This window comes from Rhea americana, unplaced genomic scaffold (genome assembly GCF_003343005.1).
Source record: "Rhea americana isolate MKP2758 unplaced genomic scaffold, rheAme1 scaffold_11, whole genome shotgun sequence".
NCBI classification, from domain to species: Eukaryota; Metazoa; Chordata; class Aves; order Rheiformes; family Rheidae; genus Rhea; species Rhea americana.
Window position 1 is genome coordinate 5,188,439 of NW_028185150.1, and position 22,138 is coordinate 5,210,576.

The 22,138-nt window shown below is 36.8% G+C and overlaps 1 protein-coding gene across 1 annotated transcript in view; it reads left to right on the plus strand.

Moving 5' to 3' along the window:
* The first annotated feature begins 6 nt into the window (after positions 1-6).
* TLE1 (TLE family member 1, transcriptional corepressor) overlaps positions 7-22,138 on the plus strand; it is a 71,511-nt gene continuing 49,379 nt past the window's right edge. Inside the window, exons 1-5 of the mRNA XM_085313475.1 lie at positions 7-41; positions 1,676-1,739; positions 1,840-1,884; positions 19,809-19,871; positions 20,796-20,870. Of these exons, the coding sequence (XP_085169601.1) occupies positions 1,719-1,739; positions 1,840-1,884; positions 19,809-19,871; positions 20,796-20,870 (204 nt within the window). The 5' untranslated portion in view covers positions 7-41; positions 1,676-1,718. The remainder of the gene's footprint in view (positions 42-1,675; positions 1,740-1,839; positions 1,885-19,808; positions 19,872-20,795; positions 20,871-22,138) is intronic.

The window sequence follows — 22,138 nt, forward strand, 5'->3', positions numbered from 1 at the left end:
ATCAAGGAGGAGTTCCAGTTCCTCCAGGCGCAGTACCACAGGTGAGCGGGGCGCGGGCGGGGCGGGGGCGCCGCTCCCCTGCCCGCGCCCGGCGGCTGCTCTGAGCCGCCGCCGCCAGGCGGGGGCGCGCGGCGTCGCGGCCGTTGGCCGTTGGCCGGCCGGGGCGCGCGGCCGTTGGCCGTTAGCCGCCGGGGCGCGCCGCCGCCGCTCTGCTGCGGCTCTCTGCCGGCCGGAGCTGCAAGGGGCGGCGTGGCTGCTCCGGGCCCCGCGCCGTGGCGGGGGCCTCCCCGCAGGGCCGGGAGCTCAGCAGGAGGCAGTGTAGTCTTGTGGTTAGAGCAGAGGCGACCCTGCTACCTGGGCACCCGTGAGATGACGGTAAAAAACATAGCTGAACTCGTTCACAACTTGTGAACGAAAAAAAAAATCTTAGGACTCCTTATGTTGAGGGCTTTCTAAAGTATTCTGGGAGAAGATCCGCGCTAATCTTGTGACACAGGCTATCCAGGGGACTAATTCTCATGTTTGCTCTTTTCTGTGTATGGTGTTAATGCAAAGAATAATAAAATGCTAGCACACAGTGCTTGACCAAGAAGGATTCTAAAAGCATACAAGTACTGTAGTGATACCACAAAGTTAACATCAGTCGACTGAAGTAGTAACGTTTGTTTTAGGTTGCTAGGCTTGTCCTTCAAACACTCCTGTTGCAAGTGTTTGCACTTGTTGCGGAGCTCCCTGCCTCAGCATATTTAGGATATGCGTTCTCCTTGTTGCGTACATAGGGCATTTGGCATTATGAGGGGAATCTTTCTCACAAAATTTGTGTTTACATACCTTCACAAGACTTGGATAGCAACGAARTCTCTGCAAATTTCCGTGCTAGAATTCTCTTGGTTCATATTAGATTTCTTGTTTCCACCTATGACACTAGTCCTGACTCTTATCTTTAACTATTGACTTGTCTAAGCCATTTATTATTTTAAACATGCGATGTAAACTATGAACATTTGATACTACAACTGTAAGTGGAAAAATGCTGGCTAACACATTAACTACTCCATAGGATACATGTCATTAAAGAAAAAYCGGTTTGCCCAAAGAGAATGTTGAGGCTCTTTACATCAGTGATTGTAGTCAGAATTCTGAGGCTATGAGTGAGAAATAAAAGTTCCAAATACAACTTTTCATGTAAGAAAACAAAAATAGAAAACTTYTAAGCAAATGATGCTCAAAGGTATTGATTTTCATTGTGGACAAACTAGCATAAACTGGAGATGTTTTGAAGGTGAAAATTACTTACGTGCCCAGGTTGCATAAGGCTGTAACTTACTAAATGTCAGTAGAAAAATAAGAATTTGTTTGACAAGAACTTTAGACAAATTCAGATACTACTGTAGCTTGAGAGTTTATTGTGCTTCATAACAACTTTTTGTCAGAGCGTGAAGATTACCTATGATGCTTTAAGGAAAGTTTGGTCTTGTTTAATGAATGCTATTACATACCTTCTAAATTTCCTGATCAATCTTTGCATTTAAAGGATGAATTAAGTCTTTCTCTCTGTTTGCATATTAGTTTGAGTTTTTTTCTAATGAGCTTTTTCTGTCAAAATACGAATCAGGCGGGTAGATGTCAAAACAAATGACATAACACTTACATGAAGGTGTGATCTATTTTGTAGCCTTAAATTGGAATGTGAGAAACTGGCAAGTGAAAAGACAGAAATGCAGAGGCACTATGTGATGGTAAGTACACTTGGATTTTTTTTTTCTTTGCTTCTGTAAATATTTTCTAATACAGTTGTTAGCCAGCATGAGAAAGTAATGTATGTTTCTTAATTTGCAGTATTATGAAATGTCATATGGACTAAACATTGAAATGCACAAGCAGGTAAGGCATTTCATTTTCTAAACAACAAAATCTGTAGTCTAGTGTATTTAAATATAGCTTTTATTTATATTTGAATGACAGTATCTATGCCTGAAAGAATAGACTGATTTGTGGCTGTGATTAGTAAACCTTTGCTTGCCTTCTGTGAAATGAGGTGTGTTTTAGGTTGAGCAGCAGCACTTTCTTGATGTTGGTTCTGCTTTGTATGGTTTTATTTTGACATTGATAGAACCTTTGATATGTAGAACCAGTCTTATGTGTGCATAGCATATGTTGTGATAGTTGCTTAAATTCCTGTTATTTAAAGGAATGAAAAGATTAGTGACTTGGAAAGTGACTTGGAAAGCTCTCGTTATGACTGTGAGTTTGCAAGTTCCCATAAAATTCACACTTATGGCCACTATAATGGTGAATAAAGAGAGTATTGAACTGGAACAGGACACTAAGGACCTCGTAAGAGAAGAAAAGCTAAACGATTGCTCAGCCCCGAGGACCCTCAATTGAGTAGTCATTGTCTGCCAAAGAAAGCATTAATGGCAGGGTGTAAGTATTCTGTAGATATGCTGACATTTACTTTTTCATCAAGATGCTGGTACAATAAGTCTTTCAGAAATCGATGGCCTCTTAAAAAAATTATCATTAGATGAAGTTGCACAGTTGGACACATTTCAAAGTGCAACAATACAATTCTTTCTTGATGTATATGTGCTATTTCATCTAAAACTCTTGTTTCATTAAATTAAAGAGCATGGCTGACCGACTAGGGCACAGCAAAGAAATTGATTAGTTCAGGCTTCAGATCTTCAGTATATTCAAAGACTTTCATTAAGCAAGTGAATTGCAGAGTTGAATTTTGCTTTTGTAACTCTAAACTCTTCGACTTTTTTTTGTTTATTTTTTCCCCCTCTCCTAAGAATACTGTATTTGCTAAAGTGATGTTTTAATTCCATTCTAGTTTTATATCTGGAAAGCTAGATAATTTCTGGCATTTTGTATTGTTTTTAGAGATGCACTTGTTTAAATGCAAAATACTTGAGGGGGGGAAGCAGAGCTCTTATGACATCTGCATTGTTTTAAAGTAATGCACTGAAAAGGTAGATGGAAAACCAGAGTAGTATTTGACTTAATTCTGTATTGTAGCTGCTGTAGTTTCTTTTGTTTGGTGTTTTAGATGAGTGCAGATTTTCTGTGAAGTAAATTGTCAGATTTTTGGGTAGTTTTTTTTTCTTCCCTCCTCCTAAACAACTTTAAAGCAGACTGTAACTTGTGAGGAAGTCAGCATCTACACAGGAGCCTTTTTTGGTGCAAAGTGGATGATTTATTGTTTTCATAAGCACTCTGAAGGGAACACGTGACCTCCATAAATGTACCAAGAATTAACTTTAGGGTAAAATCAATTAAGCCTGTGAGATTAAGGGCTGTCAGACCTAAGGTTTCCACTTTGACCTTAACATCTCTGTATTGCGAGGGCTTAATGTTTTGTGTGCGTGGCAACTATAATTATATACCTAGTATGCTATGATACTGTAGAGGCTTTTAAGATCCATGGTAGTGTTATACTTACTTCCTTCTAGCTGGGGAGAATAGAGAACGCTGACTCTATACATGCTGGTAAGAAGCACATAAGAAAAAAATTTAAAGGGATAGATAAACTTCCCTGGATATGAGTCTTAGATACTCTGCTTTTAGGTGTTAGGTTATTCTAGTTTCTGATAAAAATACCACCTTCATATGAAAGAATCTTGAATTAGATGCCTGCTATGAGGATGCCAAATAGTTGTGTTACAATTCAGTATATAGATGGTCTTAGATTAAAAAAACCATAATGTCATTCTTTTGAATTTCCAGTGCAAATGATAAATTCTGAGGAGGCATTTGGCAGATAGTAATCATAATTCTTATTAAAACTGGTGATGTCTAGCCCCAAGGGTGTAGCCAGGCTCAAATTGATGCTTTTTGCTGGCTGATCACCAGCATGGCCTAAGTGCTCATTATGTTGTAGAGAGGGCCTTTGGAGCTCTCATTACGTTTGACAGGAATTCTCTCTAGGGGGAAACTGGGCATTAGCTAGACTCCTGACAGGCTGAAATTATTCCTGCTTTATGGCTTATAACCAAATGCTAGTAAGGCATCATCAGGGGACACGAAAAATTGTCATTTCTGACAACATCTTTGTTACTGAAAAATGCAGTGATGGGGAAACTTTATACTGAACGAGCTTTAATGTTTTTAAGGCCTGCCTCCTGTGTGGATGTGACACTTGCTCTGTGTGAAGCCTTTTGAATGGCTGGGCTGCTGTTTTTAAGAACAAAAAATTATACTGCAGCCGTGTTACTTTATGCAGTGTGCTGTGTGGATCATTGTTAAAGTAGAGTCACTTGGATAAAATGATGTAATTGTCATTTGCTTTCTCATGAAAGGATTGATTTCTTGTACTGATACAGTTCCATTTGCATTTAATTTGGCAGTCTGTTGTAATTTGGCTGGAATAAAGTTAGTTACGACTTGAATGTTGCTATAAGCAGACTCAATTGATGTGAACTTTCATACACAAACAGCTACATTACAAAGCTTTCCACCTGAGTATGTTGCATTTGAGTCAAGAAGTGGCTGTGTTAGGGGCTTGCTTTACAACTTTAAATTTACCGCTTTGCCGTGTTTAATTGCATAAATCAAGATGCTCTTGCTGCATTTCACCCTGCTGGCTGAACACTGGTCAGGGAATGAATAATCTTTTGGCATATTTATGGCTTGTTTGTGTTCTTGTCTTGKTTTTTTTTAGGAATTTTAACGGTTAGTTCTAAAGAGGATGTTGAGTGTGTTTCCAGACATTTACTTTTAAAAACCTGAGTAATTCACGACAATTGCATATCTGAAATAGACACAAGCACCTGAGAATATTTAGGATAGGTGCATGTGATTCAGATACCATTTTTGTATGCGTCAAGGAATCACAAAGAATAGGTGATTCTGCGTGGTTTAAAGTTTTTCTTCATTATTCTGTCCTAGTCAGGTTTTCCCATTGTGATGGCTGTGACTGGCAAAGCAGTTGCGGGAACTGCTACTGCCAAGACRTTTGAATCTATTGGGTGTTAAAAATCCTACTACACTTTAGAGTTGCTGCCCTTGGCTATTAGGGCAATACCTCTTATTTTCACCAACAATGTCTGTCATCTGTCATAAGTCAGAGGATGAGACTTCCTATGTGTTTAATGCTCAGATTGTTTAGGTGTAAGATTAGCTTTTTTTCAGTGGCAGGCAGCCAAAGAAAGAAAATTATCATTGCTGAACTAACTGACAGACTATATAAATGGCTACTGTGTTTGTTTTTGCTGTCCTAAAAGTGACAGGTGAGTTTCTTTTTCTTTGGGTGGATTAATGTGGTATTGTGACCTGTCTTGAGGCAAACCTGATGTTCAGTTCCTTGCCTCTTGTAGGAAGTACTAATAATACAGACTTCTAAATGGTATTAGGATAACCGGTTGTCCAAGAGTTAGATATCTGTTTAGTTTGGACTGTTCTGTGGAATCATTTCTAATGCTCTACAAGCGAGGCCCAAATCTCTTACTAGTATCTYATTAGAATGAGTATCTCATTGGTCTCCAGCAGAGTGGGTTAAATAGAAGGGAATTAAGAAGCTTAGTTAGATCTGTACAGCTCCTAAACGGAATGGTAGTATTGATGAAAAAGATTTAAAAAAATTTGCCTTTTTTTCTGCTTGAATTTTAATTGTTGGAATGAAAAACTTAATTCTAAAAGTTTTGATACTATGTAGTGAGTGTTTCAAAGGGCTTGAAACACTCTTGCCTAAAAGACATGCAGAAACTGTTTTTTATTTAAAAAGGCAAGTGCCAAATTGATTGGGATGTAATCTTTTCCCTCAAGTTGTATTTACTGTACAAATATTGGATTTCTATGTGAGTACAGTTGGATCATCAATAATTCTGTTACAGCCAAAAATACAGTTGCCAGTTTAAGCGAGAAGGAAAGACCAGATTAAAGAGCTCAACTTTCTCAATTTTTGAACAGTATTTGAGATTGACGTCATTAGAGAGCTACCTGACAGATCCAAGGCGTTGCAGAAAACGTGTCTCCATAGTTTAGATAACTGTATTGTCAGATAGTATCTATTATTTCACTTTTTGGATTCACTTTATATACAAATAAATGAAATAGTACATCTTAATATATTGTACATATATTTAAAAACTACTTGATAATCTTGCATTGTAGATGTGGTTTTCCAGGTTTCAGGTTTGTCATAGAACCATGGTGGTGGTCTCATCCTACAAAGTATACTATCAGTCTTCACTTGCATAGATGGAAGTTAATGTTGGCAAAAGTCTATATGGGCATATTTCATTATGGACTAGTTTGAGTGGGCAGGAGGGTTTGTTGTATCTTTTGGGGTTGGCAGACAGTTACCTGAGAACAACAACACTTTATGAACATAGAGTACTTATTTGACAGCGTATTTTGGAATGAACTTACTRTTCCTCTTTTTACTAGTTGTAACACCAAATCAAAGCTGACAGGCTGAACGTGTGAATGACCTTTCCCCCTCCAGCACTTACGTAGGTATAAAATTACATTATGCCTCCTGTGGAAAACAGAAAATAGGATCTTCTAGGATTGTTGGTAGGTTGCCATTGACATGCAGTGTAAGCCTTCAGAAAAATTTTTGGGTTAGCTGGTGCTTACTGAAAGACTGTACAGCATGGAATCTTATTTTAAAAGTAGTAAAGCTTTAAGGAGAGCTAATGATGTCATCTTTCTACTGAATATAAGATATGGGAATATTTAATGACACTTATGTCAATAARTACTATTGTTTGCATCTTTTGTCATGCTTCTTAGTCTTTGGATGTAGCTGTTTGAGCCATAGTAGTTGCTTACATACTTTTTGCAGATTAGAAGAATGAACAGCTAATAGAGAAAATTTCTTGTCTTTCAGGATGTGTGTGTTGAAACAGCTAGTTTAACAAATATGTCCTTAAAAGTATTCCTTGGCTGTGACTTTTAAAGTATCTAAATGCAAGTGTTCCCTTTTTTTGGTCTGAACTGGAAAACTAGTTGAGTATCAATTTTCTATCTTTAATATTCTGTGGCAGCATGTTTGTATCAGATCTGTGGGTAACATGTTCCAGTGTTTGACCTCACCTCATTGTGACAAGCTTTTTCTTTAACTGATTAGGATTTTTCATGCTGCATTGATGACTGTGTTCTTTTCTGCTGTGCTTCTCAAAGAGGAGTGTTGTTCAGGCTTCTCCATAGTCAGCTGTTTGGCTGTTGAAGACAACAATTAGAGCTTCTTCTGCTGCCTTCTTCCCCCTCATCTTTCTGAGACAAAAAAACCTAACTTACTGCTGGTGTAGTATGTGCTCTATGTACCTGACCATCTTGGTAGCATTACTTAATCACTCAGCTCAGTTTGTCAATGCCTTCCTTTACTGGGAAGCCAAAAAGTGAATGCAGAATTTGTGGAATGTTAAAGGGAGGGGAAATCTGCTGCTCTGAACAAGCTGGTTACATTTTTACATCCTAGGATAAAGTTAGCATTGTAACAAGATTGTGATGCTGTTGCGTATTCCACTTGTCCTCCAGGATCGCTGCTACCGTTTTCTGCAAAACTRCTTTCTAGCATGTTATTTTGCTGGCCCTTCTGGCTGTGCTGTTGCAAGGAGTGGGTCTCACAAGGGCRGAACCAGCAAGGCCATTATGGCCTCTATCAAGGATTCCTTTGGCAAAGAGCTTCACAGATCTAATGTGCAGTGTATGTGTTTAAGAGCCTGATTTTGTTTGCTTTGAGTCTGACTTTCACTATCTTTTGCCCCTAGTTCTCAGAGGAGAAAAGTAAACACCTGATATCTGGCTGCTTTCTCAACGCAAAGTTTTATAGACCTCTGTCAGTCTTATCTACGTTGACTTTTTCAGATTGGGCAATCCCAGCCTACACTGTTCCTAAAGTACAAGTCGTTCTGTAGCTTTAGTCATTGTCTGTGCCTCTCCCTAAACCCTTTTCCATTTGCAACATCATCTAGATCTACAAGCAGTTCCTAGGATATGAGTGAACCAGATAATTATATAATTGATATAACTGTTAAATTTCTGTGTTTTTCCCTTCTCTTTGCTCCTTTACTAAGCAGTATCTGCTTGCTGTTCGTTCTGGCCGGCCGTTCTAGCCGTTTGTTACTCTGCTTTTTTTTTTTTAATGTTCTTCAGAAATGTGAAAAATTAGCACTGATTTTTAAACTGCAAATTAAAAATCTTAGAGGGTTGGGTGGGTTAACTATAGAGGCCGCTATATTACGTAATAGCRAAACAGCAAATTGAGGTTGTGTTTTGAATGTGGATTTTTTGCCGGGTATTTTTGTTTTGTCTTGTTTTTAACTGCTAGCAGCAGAGTTTTGTGGGGATTTATTTCAGTCGTCTTCATTTTTCCTGGAGCTTTTTGATATGTGGGTAAATAGTTGGTCAAAGCAACTTGTGTAGTGGCTGGTCAGTGTATTGACATGAACAGACGCAATAGAAAACTGCATTAGGAGGCAAGCTGTTGGGATTTGCAGTAAATATATTACAGAATGCAAGTGAATTGCCAATACTGCTTGTTTAGCAGTTTGCAAGGGCAATGGCAGTATGGATTTTTGAATTAGAAGGGAAAGACTGTTCTTTCTTTGTGCTGGAACATCTAGTTGATGACTGAGGAGAAAATTGATTTAGAGAACAAAATGCTGCTGCTTCTTATTTGTGCCATTTTAAAGGTTTTATGGATTAGCTGATGAAAACAGAAAGGTAACTTTCAGTTTTGGAGAAGGGGAGCAGGATGAATATAGTTGTTCAACTGCATCTTGATCAGGTATTAAATCTATGGGGAAGCCTTGTTTCGTTAGGTCGAGATAAAGGACATCCAGAGCAGTATATTGTCTACAAGCTGTGGATATCTGCCTACTTATGGAATTGTTTTCCAAGTATTCTTAAAAACCCTAAACTGCTGTGGACTCTGCTTCATTGCATGATGATCTCAACTTTAAATGTGCAAGTTTTAATTAAATGGTACAATTTCTTGGAAGAAGTAACTAATCCAAAAATCTTTTTTTTTTTTTTTAGTGCTATCAAGACAGTTTCCATTTACAACGAAAATATATATATATATATTTTTTTTTTAAAGGACTGAAACATTCATTTATTGCTGTCCTTTTTTGGCATATTTGGGTGTAAGGTGGTTCTGAATTTTTATTTTTGCAACCGTTTTGGGCTTCCAGGCAATTGCAGACAGCTAGTTGTCTGTGGCCTCCAAATGATGAACATAGTTCGGCAGTTAAGCAAAGACAACAAAATCTTCATTTTAAAAAAGAGTTTACAGTTCTAACTGAAATATCAATTGTGGAATTAATTGCAGGGATAAAAAGGACCTTGTCCATGCCTCTGCCCTAGCATGATCAGCTGTAGCAGTATTGTTTCTGATAGAGTGCTCGTCCAATCTCTTAAGAAAGATTTAATGATAGTGGTGATTCACAAACTTTCTTCATAATGTATTCATTTGCTTTTTTGTCCTTATTATTGAAATGTTTCCTTAATTATAGCCTGACTCTATTCTGCTAAAACTCTTTCCTTCCTACTTATTTTGTTCACTGTGCGTAGGGAGACCAGATCATTCCTTCTCTTTCTAGAAGCCTTTTATGCACCTCCATAGTCTAATAATTGTTCTCTGAATGCTGCCCAGGTGAGATACAGTGCCTAAAATGAAAGCAGTACTCCTGTGGTGGAGGCATTTCCCTGCTGAGTAGTATAGAAAGTTTATTTAACATACGGCTTAGTGTGATGGTAGTTTTTTTTGCAACAGCATGTTATTAACTTGTGCTTGCTTTCCGATCCACTGTGGCTGAGGCTTTCGTTGCTGGTCTGTTGTTTCCTCACCATTGTTTATGATCCTGTCCAGGTGTACTATGTTACCTTATTCCTGTTTATCCTCAATTTTCTTTTAGTTCATCTTTCTATTCTGTTAAGAGTTAGTTATGAAACTATCTTATAGCGTATTAAGTCTTTCTCAACTTGAGGCTCTTTACAAATTAGTAAGCAGAAAATATCTTCACTTACCTTGATTTTTAATGAAAATACTGTAAAATCCTGGGCCTATCATCCATCCAGAACTTCCTAATTCTTCAAAAGAGAAGACTATATCCATTCTAGGTTTAAACATCAACCAGTTTCGTGCTTGTTCTCATGAAGTTTTAGCTAGGCTATGTTGTTGTGGTTGTTCCTACAAATGTCAAGTGTCAAATCTTTAAAGACATTAATATCATCTGCTTCTCCCCTTTACCATAAAGGCTTTACCTTGTTGGAATGTGCATTAGTCTGATGTTTATTCTTGAGAAACCYTTGTGAGCTGTAACTTACATCCCTGTTTCCCCTACATATTTATAAATAATATAGACCTTTTCATCCACCAAATTTCAGGAATACTAGTTAAGCTGGATTGTCCCAGCTCTTTCCTTTTGTGTGTCTGTCTGTTAGACACTATTCTTTCCAGTTTTCTATCCACCTGCTGCAAGGTGAGTACCACTAACCACTTAGATTTCAGTAATGTGCTTTTTTTTTTATTGCTCTTATCCAAGTTCATTGGGCCTAGTCAATTTGAAAGCATTTAACATGAATGTTCTCTAATCTGTTCCTTTCCTATTTTAGCTGCTGTGTTGACCTTACGTAACTAGTAATTTATATTAATTACTTGAAGGCTAATGATTCTTGTGTAGTTAGGATGAACACAAAAAGAATAGCCTGTCTGGCTGGTTGTGTCTTTTGAGCAAGCCTCTTTTACAAGAAAAGAGATCAAGCCCTTTTTTTTGTTTCTCTTCCTATGATTCCACCCTGTGGAGCACACACTTAATCTTTGCTGTCACTTACTAGTGACACACAATTTTGTGGCTATGTGCTTGTGCTGTATGTATTTACTTCCTTACCTGACCTACTTTATACTTCCTGTATGCTCTTCTTTGTATGAGGTCAATTAAAAGCTGAGGTTAAATCTCTTGGTACAGTTCTGTCCTTGCACTGTCCTCTGTCCCTTCTCTTCCATTCTCAGATCAATTAACACTCATTTATATCCTTAATAGTTCCTTAAATTAACTGTTAACATAATGCCTCTATCTTAGTCCTCAGTAGCAGGTCCTGTAAAGTTGAACTTTGCAGTATTTAGTTTACAGGCATTTGTGTTCCTGAAGTCTGCCTTTACTATTCTTCCTTTCTATCTTAATGCTTATAGACCATACAGTGATTATCAGTCTTGCTCAAGCTACTTTCTGCTTGGACAGCTGCAACAAGTTCTTGTCTTAGAACCTTATCTAGAATATATCTCTACTAGCTCTGTGTGTGTGTAAAAATACATAATAAAACTGACACGTTCCCTAGCTTTTAATGAATGAATTTCCAGGCCTTTTTATGTTGTGAAAATCCCTATTTTTACCTCCCTTACAAATTCTGTGTGAGGGATAACCCTGCAGGCTGGTAACAAAAGACTTTGACAAGTTTTCATAAGTTGTTGTTCATTAGTAGGTCACCTTATAGCACCTTATTCTGGATCTTATTCTGGATCTTGATGTGAGCAGTACCTGTGTGAGGCTATATATTGCAGCTTTTTAATATGTATTTAAGTATTTTTTGAATACTGCAAGTTCTGATTGCGTAATGTTGCAGTAGTGTAAGACACTCTGCATGCATGCAATTGTTGATGTAGCAATAGGTCCAGAAGACTGCTGCTTTTAAGAGTCAGTGCTAACATTTTCCAACCTGATTGTTGTTAAAGGAACACTGTTACTTCAGTTGTTGTCATGAACAGCTTTAAGGTCTTCATTTTTTTTCTTTGTGATGTGAGCACTTCTTGAAACTGAGCTGTGAATGTGCAAGTATTGTAAAAGAATAAAGTCAGATTTAAAATAAACAAATGCATGTGACATACCTGGCAAATTCAGTTCAACCTGGTAAAAGTGCTAGTGAGTGTAGTGTATTGATATCTTAGCTGATATCCTGCTTGCTCTCCCCCCAGTATTTCAGTCCCTTTTCTTCTGATTTGTCTTGGTTTTTGTCACATTGCCTGTTTATAGTTCTATCCAGGTACAAATTCTACCAGTATTATAACCTTATGTGAATGTTAATGAGGACTGGATCCTGACTGGGAGTTCTGTTATCGTCTTGAGTATGGTAGAAGTATGTGCTTGTTTGGAGGAGCTTTTATGCTCTAATTTTTGGAAGCTGAGTAACTCTAGGCAATTTTCCAGCTATGCATCAGGAACGCATTAGAAAGCCAGAGCTGTTGAAGTGGATCAGTGTGGCAAGTGCTGCTGCAAGGATGTATGAGAAATTTGGATGTCACTTTGGGGAGTGAGAATAAACAGGAAGTGGTTTTGAAATATGTCCTAGGCCATACAAAGATAATAAAACCCCTTTCTGATAGGGATGTAGCAGGTACAGAAGTACTGCTTTTTAAGCCTGCTTCCTTTTTCTTTCTCAGTTTCTCTGGTCTCCTCCTCCTCATAATAAAGTGTTGCTCAGTTGTTCTCCAGTAGATTAAGCTCTTCATACCCTCAAGGATAAAGATGCAAAGCATGTTGGAAAATTTTGGAAATACTGTTTCTTCTAGAGTATACCTTAAGTGTGGCAAATAAAGATGCAGTTGCATGGAAAGAGGATGGCACATCTGGTAGCTTGCTGACCAGAAAATCTCTACTTCTAGATCAGTGCTACTGGTGCTTCCTTCTAGCTGCTCTTTTTGATGGATGCCTCCTTTGAGCCTAATTTAGTTCACTGATCTGGTAGTTCYGTAATGTGGCCCTTTTACTTCCTCCTGTAACATTTTCTGCTTTACTGGTAAGTGGAGATGTTGGGCAAGTCTAAAGAGTGAAGCAATAGATGCATGCCTCTGGAAATAAAGGTAGAGAGCTCATTTTGACTGAAATGAGCCTCTGATTTGGTCAGTGTCTCATAGAGTCTAAATAAACAGAGGGATCTGTGTTGGAAGTRTGTGTGGGAAGTATGTGGGGAAAAATAACTTGGAAGTAAAATACAACTCTGTGCCCATTCAGAGTTTTAACATTTCTGTGTGTATTGAAGGTTAGCTGTGGAAATAAAACTCAAACTACAATAGTGATTAATAGAGCTTTTGTAGCTGTCTGAGTTCTTAAGCAAGACAGGAGAGATGTAATAACGGTCCTGTTTAGCCTAGTTTAAGAAGAGTCTTGACACAMTGAAGATGTGTGAAAGGACCACTTTAACATCCTGACAACAGCTTCATTTTTGCCAGTTGGCTTGGGTTCAACAGCATTTACAGCTGCAAATGGGATGGGCAGTTGTTTACAGTGGTTGGTTGAAAGCTACGTAGCAGCTTTCTGTGTTATAGAGAGAACTGAAATTAGATACCTGAAATGTATCCAGTCACTGCACTTTATAATTGAACAAAGTCCAAATCCATAGTTGATGTTTAAGTGTAGCTGTAGATTTGTGCATCATATGTAGCTTATGTTTAAGTAACCTGACTTTATTGCAATTTAAACTTATCTGAGACACTGCAGAGAAACATAGCTTAAGTAGTGAAGTAAAAATACTAATTTCACATCAGAAATTATCTAGTGTTCTGTGGCTTTATCACTTGGAGTTTTTATTCTGTAAACATTTCTGTTGTTCCTCTCTTTATCCCCACCTGCAATATGTTTTTGTTTTTTTTTTTTTTTTTTNTTTTTAGCTAAAGATTTTTCATGTCAGTTTTCAGGGATTTTAATATCATTGTTTTGTGGGTGGCTGACCTTATGATTAAAATGAGTAGTATAGATGTGGGGCAGAGAGAAGGCTGTATTTGCTAATGATATGTCATGTTAAACTGACAGCTCATGCCACAAATAGAGATTGTTCCTTTTACTGAAATGAGTGCTACCCATTGCTGCCTGTCAGATTGAATTCCAGCTACTTGTTGAGAATAAACCTTTGCACCCCCTTCTATTGGTGAGAATGTTACTAATGACAGTGTTCATAATTTAAAATATTGTTTGAAGGCTAGCTTCTACAGCTTGTCGCATACTGGTTAATATGGCTGTAGAGAGGAGATGAATGTGGCTACTTCTTTGAGTCTATTACTCAAGAGGCCTGTAAATTTGATTGGCTGTTACAATTCTAGCAGAATCATTCGATTTGAGAGCAATAGAAAGATAAGATATCCAATTACCCAAATGATTTGCAGGGTTAGCCAACGTTGTCATGGAGATGCAAGTTGGAACAAATTAAATTTTAAGCAATAAAGTAATCTTAAAGCACGTCTGGGAACAAGAAAATTTGGCAGTGGCACTTACCTGAATTGAATCTTAGTTTGACATGCTGTTGTTTGACATTGATATACTATAGGGGCCTAAACTTTTAAATGACATGTTGCCTTTATTTTTTTCCTCTTGCAACCACTGGCAAAACACTGTAGTGTATTAGTTTCAAATAAAAGGGCTTTAATAATAGATGCTTAATCCAGTGCTCAATGTGGATTCAATAACTCATGAACAACAAAGTTCGTAGAATGCTAGTCTTAATCATTTGAGGCTTTTGGATATTGAAGTTTTGAGATTTGGCTATACCTCTACTCTCCCCCCTCAAATTGTTACGAGCAAAACTTTTTAGAAGTGCTTGAGTCTTTCTGTAGCAGTGATTTAGAAAGCGTGCAGAGAGCTAAGTGCTGTGGAATGCATCTTTATTTTCTGTGTGCTCTATGAATATATATATGCTTTGTGTTATCTTCTGAAGTTTTTAGTCACAGAAAGAATAAAGGCTTTACTGTTCAACTGTACTGCTTATTTCAGCAGTTCTGCTAGAAAATGAAAACAGAGTGGGTTCTAAATGTTAATTGATGAAGTCTAAAATATGCATGCATGGTTTCTTATCCAAGAATTTTTTAAATGTAATATTTAACTGATTTCTAGTTTGCARCAGGGATATAAAATTGGTCAAGCATGTCCCATAAATAGGGCTTTTATCCACATGTCTGTTAGACAGATGGAGATGAAAATTGGTCTGAGGTCAAGCCATTTGCAGCATTCTCACAGCCTTCGATTTTCCTCTGCTCCTCRCTAGAGATCATCTCAAATGATTCAATAATGACCAAAAGTGCAACATTGACCTTTACTCCCTAGCAGATTACTATGTTACATGGTATAAATGTCAGGAAGTCCATTTTGTTCATCCTTGAGTTCAGTGTTATACTTGGCTTTCTGTGTTCAATGTGTCAGTGGAGGCAGAATATTTTATAATTAACTTTTAAAGATTTTTTTAAGTGTAATTTGATGGTCTTGATGTTCTTTTTTTTGTACATTAAGGGCTGATTCTCTGATTTTCCTCTTTAAAGGATGAATTAAGATTTTCAGTACTTTAAGTGTGTTTGTACTGCCAAAATCCTGCCATTAGGTTTGTTCTTTCTACAATACTTGAGTATTTTTCCTTTTGTAATGAGTTTCCTATTAAAAAAAAAAAAAACTTTGTATGAGAAAAGCTCTATCCAAATAACCCCTAAAACAGCTGGATCTGAATTTTTTAACTGAAACTTCGGATTTTCTTGATTTTGTTCTTTTAGTTATGTCAGTCCCAAGATGTATTCTTCCAAATCTGATGACAAATGTGGTTCTTAAAATTGGCTTGAAATAATAAAGGTAAATAAGTGTAATAAATGAGAAAAGTCTAACATAAAGAAATGGCCACAGAATGCTTTCAAGTAGGGCTTCCCCTAGTGTACCACAGACTTCTTTACTGAGCCTTATTTTATAAAGGTAGACCTAGACAGTTTTGAGGAGTCTCAACCCTAGTAATACAAGAATTGCTGTAATACAACTAATTGTCACAATAGCATGTGTTGTATGATTAATTTTGACTTTAGATTAATTCAGGTAGTCCTTGATTCCTTGTTGTCAGGGTTGCTTATGCTGTAACTGAAGTTGCTGCTGTGATTAAAAAATTGTAGACGTTGTTGAAGTGTGTAAAGGGAAGGGGTGTGCAAAACTGAAGGATGAAGTTACAAATGTATACACAAGCTCTTTCTTAACTACTCAGTAAAGTGATTTATGTAAGTGAATCTTATATAGTAACTGGCCTGGCTGTTTTATTTTTGTCATTATATTAAGAATTTACTTTAGGAAAAGACAAATTTAAGTACAAACACTTGAGTTTGGCAATGGTTAAGTCAAACGTTTAAGTCCTTAATTAGAAGGAATGAAGGCAAAAATTACACAAGTGAAGACACAAACTGTCAGCTCAACTTGATCTTATAAAAATTCAACTGAATTCTTTCATGTTAATTTTTAATGATGCTTCAAAAAGGAGAGTAGCACTTCAGTCAGAGGTCTGACAAGCTTGTCATTTGCGAATAAATCAAAAGAAAGTCACTGCAACAGCATGAACCAGTGAATGAAGTAGTTTTGTCATTCTTTGATAGGCCCCACGCTCAAGTCCTCTATTAAAAATGAATATATTCAAGAGGCTTTGCATTAAGAACACAAGCTATTAAGGGCACTTGAGATGCTCTGCTAAGAGCTGCCATAGACCTACAAGGGCTTTCATGAGAGATGCAGGCTTCTGCAGTCTGCTTCACTAGGGAGCTGGAGAGCATGGGCAATTAGTCATGTTTGTCTCTGCTCAAGCAGCTTTCTGCAGAATTCTTTGTTTACTCATTCCTCTGATTTCCCTACATGTCTTAAGATCATCATTTAGATAATACCTATGTGAAACTGGAGGATGCCTGGAAGTAATTGATAATTTTTTTGACTACCAAACACATAAGACCCAAATCTGAAAAATACAGATTATTCTAAACATCAGCAATTGGTGGCATAAGTCCTGATTAACGAAGTTCTCTTGGACTCCTTTTAAAAAAGTTTTGCTTTCATGAATGAAACTCCCTTACTCAGAAAAATTTTTGGCAGTTTTTCTTGATGGAGAGTAAATAGCGTTTTAATAACACTAATCCTGTTGATATCTTAATTTAAAATGTTCATTATTTGTATATGGTTGAAGAACATCCCTGTTTCAGTTCTTTCACAAACTTTAAGTGAAAATACCATTTGCATGGCAGAGGGAGACTATCATTTATCCTGAAATCTGGACCCAGTAACTGCATTCTTTTCAATTTTATATGGCAGTGTATGTGAACTGAAATCTTTACGAAAGGCTAAGAAATGCAGAACAATTGAAGTAAAGCATTTTGTGTAATTCCTACTAAGGCTCTGATCTTCAATATCTAAGCTTTTTTGTTATTTGAGAACTCTAATAATGATATAGAAGAATATTGTTACAGATATAGTCTGTCTTCAGATCTGTTATTGTTCCTATTGTAGAAGATAGCTGGAACTCTATCAGTTGGAACTATGTGCTAGGGTATTTCAGTGAAATGAATATTACAGTGTGTTAAATACAGTGTTACTGCTTGGAATGTGATTGCAAAACATGAAATTTGACTGCTGGTAGCAGTGTTTGTGGATAGGAAATAGTACATTTATGGGATAACTTATGTGAAGGATTGCCTTTAACTTTTGCTTTTCAGGGTTGGTCTTTTCTTCCAGAGATTTCACCTCGCAAGATGAAAGTTCATTGTCTTTTGAAAAGCTAGATTAAAGTTGTCTTGAAACTTGCTTTTTCTTAATACGGAAAACAGCTTCTCGAAACTTCTGTTGGAAAAGGTTAAGTGAAATGTTTGTTGGTACTTTAGAAACTCATTAGAGGACAAAAATAATTTCCAAACATATCATTGAATGAGAACGCTTTCTAAATATTTGGATACAGCAGGTGGGAAATGTATGAAATTTCATAGGGGATACATACTTTTAAATAATACATTTAATTGTGGGTTGAGGAGATTACTGCCTTTTTAACATAAGCAGAGTTTTGTTATGAAGTACAGAATAGCCTTTTCAGTATTTTTTTTTCAGTGTGAATGCCTGTTAATAGGTACTTGTAACAGCAGCAAGGAATCTGAAAATAAGCATTTTTACTTATGATATATACATGTAAGTTTATTTGGAACCATGGATGAGTAGTATTGATGCTGCTTGCATATGATGAGCAGTGCATCACTGCTCTAGTAAAGCCAAATTCAGAGAGGTACTTCTTTCCAGTTCTGGTCTGAGTTCAGCTATTTTGCTACTGAGACAATTGTTGTAGAAGTAGATTGGCTTGAGGGAAGGAGGAAAATTGATTAGGTCCTCTGGTGCCCAGTTCAGTGTTCAGATTTTCAATAGGCATAGCGGATCTCTGCTGAGTATTGGAATGAATAGTAATTGCAAGATTGACATTATAGATCTTGCACCTGTTTTAAGAGCACCTCATCTGTGCTTTTTGTATAAATYACTTTTTGCTAGGAATAAAGAACTAGGAACATGCTAAGTATTTTAGAAATAAGGGAAGAATGATGAATTACCATAATTTCATTTTTTTAATTCCTCCTAGTTTTTTTCTTTTTAATAGGATTTTTGTAGAAAAGAATAATTAAAAATCTATTGGCCYTCTAGTGGAGCTGATCATTAGTAAGTAATGTTATATCCTCCTGTCTTACTGCAAGCCGTTTTATATGCTAAGTTATTGTAGAGAAGTTCCGGTGTTTGGGACCTGTTTGGAGAAACACAGTCATGTAGACAAGTTGTGCAAATACCTTTTTGTATTGCAGGAGATGAACTTTGATATGCCTTTGAAGTCCTCTTTAAGACTTGAGGGTTAATTACGATAGCAGTTCTGAATAACTGGCAGACATGTAGATATGAAACTGTAAAAAAATAGGACCAGCTAATGACAAAGAATGCTGTGCCCCACCAGAAACCCTATTCTCAGATCTGTTTTGAGGAGAACCAAGAGTGGGAGACTTATAAAGTGTCAGAAAACTAGGCCTCACACATTTCATCCTGCTGTACCGTCACTTTCAGTGAAGAATTGTTCCTTTATTGTTTTCTAGGTTTATTGTTCTTTTGTTACTTGTGATTTCACTAATTTGTTAGTATTAACTATCATATTTTTTCTGATCTAGTTCTTTTCCTATCTGCATTATTTTAATTCTCTTAGTATGGATGCCTTAGTCTGTATCTGCTGTGTTTCCATTCTGCCTCAGTTCTGTTTTGGTATTTCTTTTGTATTCCTGATTGCGTTTTTTGCTGTCAGCAAAACTAATTTTGTATTCTATTTCATTTTTTTTTTCTTACTATCTCCTTTGGTCTCTGTTAGGGCAGTTTTTCCTCCACTTTTGATGTTGCTTTTCTGCTTCTCACACCTTTCTCCTCGCCCTATTATTTTTTTTCTTTCCATCCTATTTGGCTTGTTCTACTTGTTTGCAGTACTTAACCTGGCAAACTCTTTCTCTTGCCTTTAAATGCCTCTTTCGAGAATTCTTCATATTTTGTCTTGTTTTCAACCCTCTATTATGTATACTATTTATCTCTTTCTGTTGATATAACTGTTTTAATTTTTATAGAACAGCTAATTTGTTTTCTAGACTTTAAAGCTAGATACAAGTTTGTAGTTGTAAAACTGATTGTGAAAGACATTTTCTTCCATGCCCATTGCCTTTGTGTTACACTGTTTGATAATTTAAGTAATAATAAATACCTTTTCAAAGGCTTTATCTTGGATTTATTGGATTTCAAAAAATGTTACTTGTTAATGAGCTGTATATAAGGACCAGATTTGTGCTTAATGTGTATGCAGATTAGGTGCTTGAGACATGGCAGATGTCCTAAAGTAGCTAACTAAATCTGCTTGATCTGGGCCTGTATACTAAATATTTATATTTGCAATAGTATGAAAATGTAGATATTTTTTTCTTGCTGTCTCCAGTGTGTGAACTTAATATGATCCTGTAGACAAGCTGATATATGGGAACAAACCTAAAACACAGTTTTAATCAAAATATTTACTTTTTTCTATAGACAGAAATCGCCAAGAGATTGAATACGATTTGTGCACAAGTCATCCCATTTTTGTCTCAGGAAGTAAGTAAAACTGTTCAGCTGTTAAAGTGCAATTATGTTGCTTTTCTGTTTGAAAATTAACTAGCTTTAAGGTGTTAATTTTATTACAATGCACAAGTGTAAGAAACTTCTGTTATAGCTAAAGTGTGCAACCCCCCACTAATTTGATCTAACAAATCTGAGTTCAGGGTAGTGATAATAGCTCAGGCTCGTTTAGTCTATGAAGAGAAGGGGAGTCTGTAAAATATTATCAATATATTACAGAATACTTTCACTTCCAATTGTGTTGATTGCTTACCTAGTATTCAGTTGTCAAATGCAAGTCTGGTGAAATAAGAATACTTGTCTACAAAATTTATATCAAATTTTGAGGTAAAAGATGAGTTCAGATGCAAACCTATTGTTTAAGGTTCAAACCTGCATAACAGATCTGGTCTGAATGATGATAATTGTAGCATATTGTAGGCAACTGCTGTTACGTTTTGAATCCTGTTATTTTAGTTATACCTTTTCAAACTGCAGTTTGCAAAGAGCATTTCTAATTCTTGAGACTGAAAGACTTACTCCTCTTATTTGGATTTTCAGTAGGTTTTGCTGTGTGGGCAGAGTATATAAATGTTAAAATTGACATTAGTTTGAAGTTGACTGCTGTCCTGTCAACTCAATTAGAGGCTGATTCATTTGTCAGAAATTAGTACTGAAATAGTACAGGGAAAAGAGGTGAGCTGACTGACTGCTTTCAGGGCTCTCACTTGCTTTTGATGAGCAGGTGAGAAGTAAGTCACTCTTGCTTCTTACCTGCCTAAGATGTCTTGTAATAGCCTGAATTTCTACAGAGAAACTGATTGTTCTGATGTATATGGTCCTGTTTTGACGCTAGTATGATTTGGTGCGGTAAATACTTTAACATAAATTCCTCTCCCGCAACCTTTCTTGTTTTAATAGCATCAGCAGCAAGTTGCCCAAGCTGTAGAACGTGCCAAACAAGTGACCATGGCTGAACTGAATGCTATCATCGGGGTACGTGGCCTTCCAGGTCTACCTCCTACAGTGTGTATAACCTGCTTTCATACTTTACTGCTTTGCTGTTTTTAAAATAAGCTTAATATTTTGATAACTAACACTGTTTTGATGTCTAATACTGCTCAGATGGATTTGACTGGTTTGCACAGATTTTTAGCAGGAATTAAGTTAACAGCAGTTTCTTGTGTGAGAACACTGTTTCGTTAAACAGTGCAGTGGATTGCAAAACTTTCCCTGCAAGAAAGATAGTGATTAGGTCAGTTGCTTGTTTATTTGTAGGTATTGTATGTCAGTTGATCTAGTTATACCTTTGCCTAATATTTTTTGTGATACTTGAGTTCTCGGAGTCTGTACAACTGTTCTTCTTTCTTTTCCTTTCTTGAGAATCTTTCATGAATTTTAAAATAGCAAACTAACAGAAAGAAATGTCACTTGCTTTTGAAGTAGTATTACACTGTCTGACACAAATGTTCTAGTAGCCTTTCACCAAGTTTGTGCTTCTAAGTATGCTGAAATAAGTTAATACTACTTGCTTGTGACTAGTTGTCAATCACAAGTCATTTGTTTTGTATTAATGAACTTTGTGAGCTGTACATTCCTTCCACTGCATGAATTTGTTTCCCCCTTCCACTAAGTCCAGAATACTTCTCATGTTATCTGCCCTTCCAGACTAAGTAAAAGAAGTAGCTGAAACAAGAAGCAGTTCTTTCTGATTTTATTCATATGTGAACGCCTTGAGCAGATTCAAATTACTCATTTATCAATTTATGTTAATTGCTTGTGAGAAGATGCCCTGCTGGTCTTTATAGTTCCTTAGACACTTTGTAATGATAATTAGACATGCTGCTGTACGGATTAACAGTGCCACAGTCCAATGACGTCTACAGACAATGGAACCAGTTAATCCATCTGTGCTTAAAATTACATCCCAACTGGAGATGGGGAGGAAAAAAAAAGTAAGAGCAAGGGAGGATTAAAAGAATGAGCCTCAGCTTGAAAACTCTCCTTTCATCAGTTTCTCAATTGCAGATCTGCAGTCGGTTTGCCTGTGGTAAGCTATTGGCAGTCAATTAGGTGAAATAAACTGGGAGGGTGACCTTCATTTCCTTTTAATAGCTTTTTCCTCTCTGAAATGGGGAGCTTCAGTGGATTTTCAGCTTAAATTTTATTCAAGCTGCTTTATTACACTTGACAGATTAGCTGTGCATAAACATACCCCCCTTCAAATCTGAGCTGTTTTTTCCCTTTGTATCAAATTCTGACTG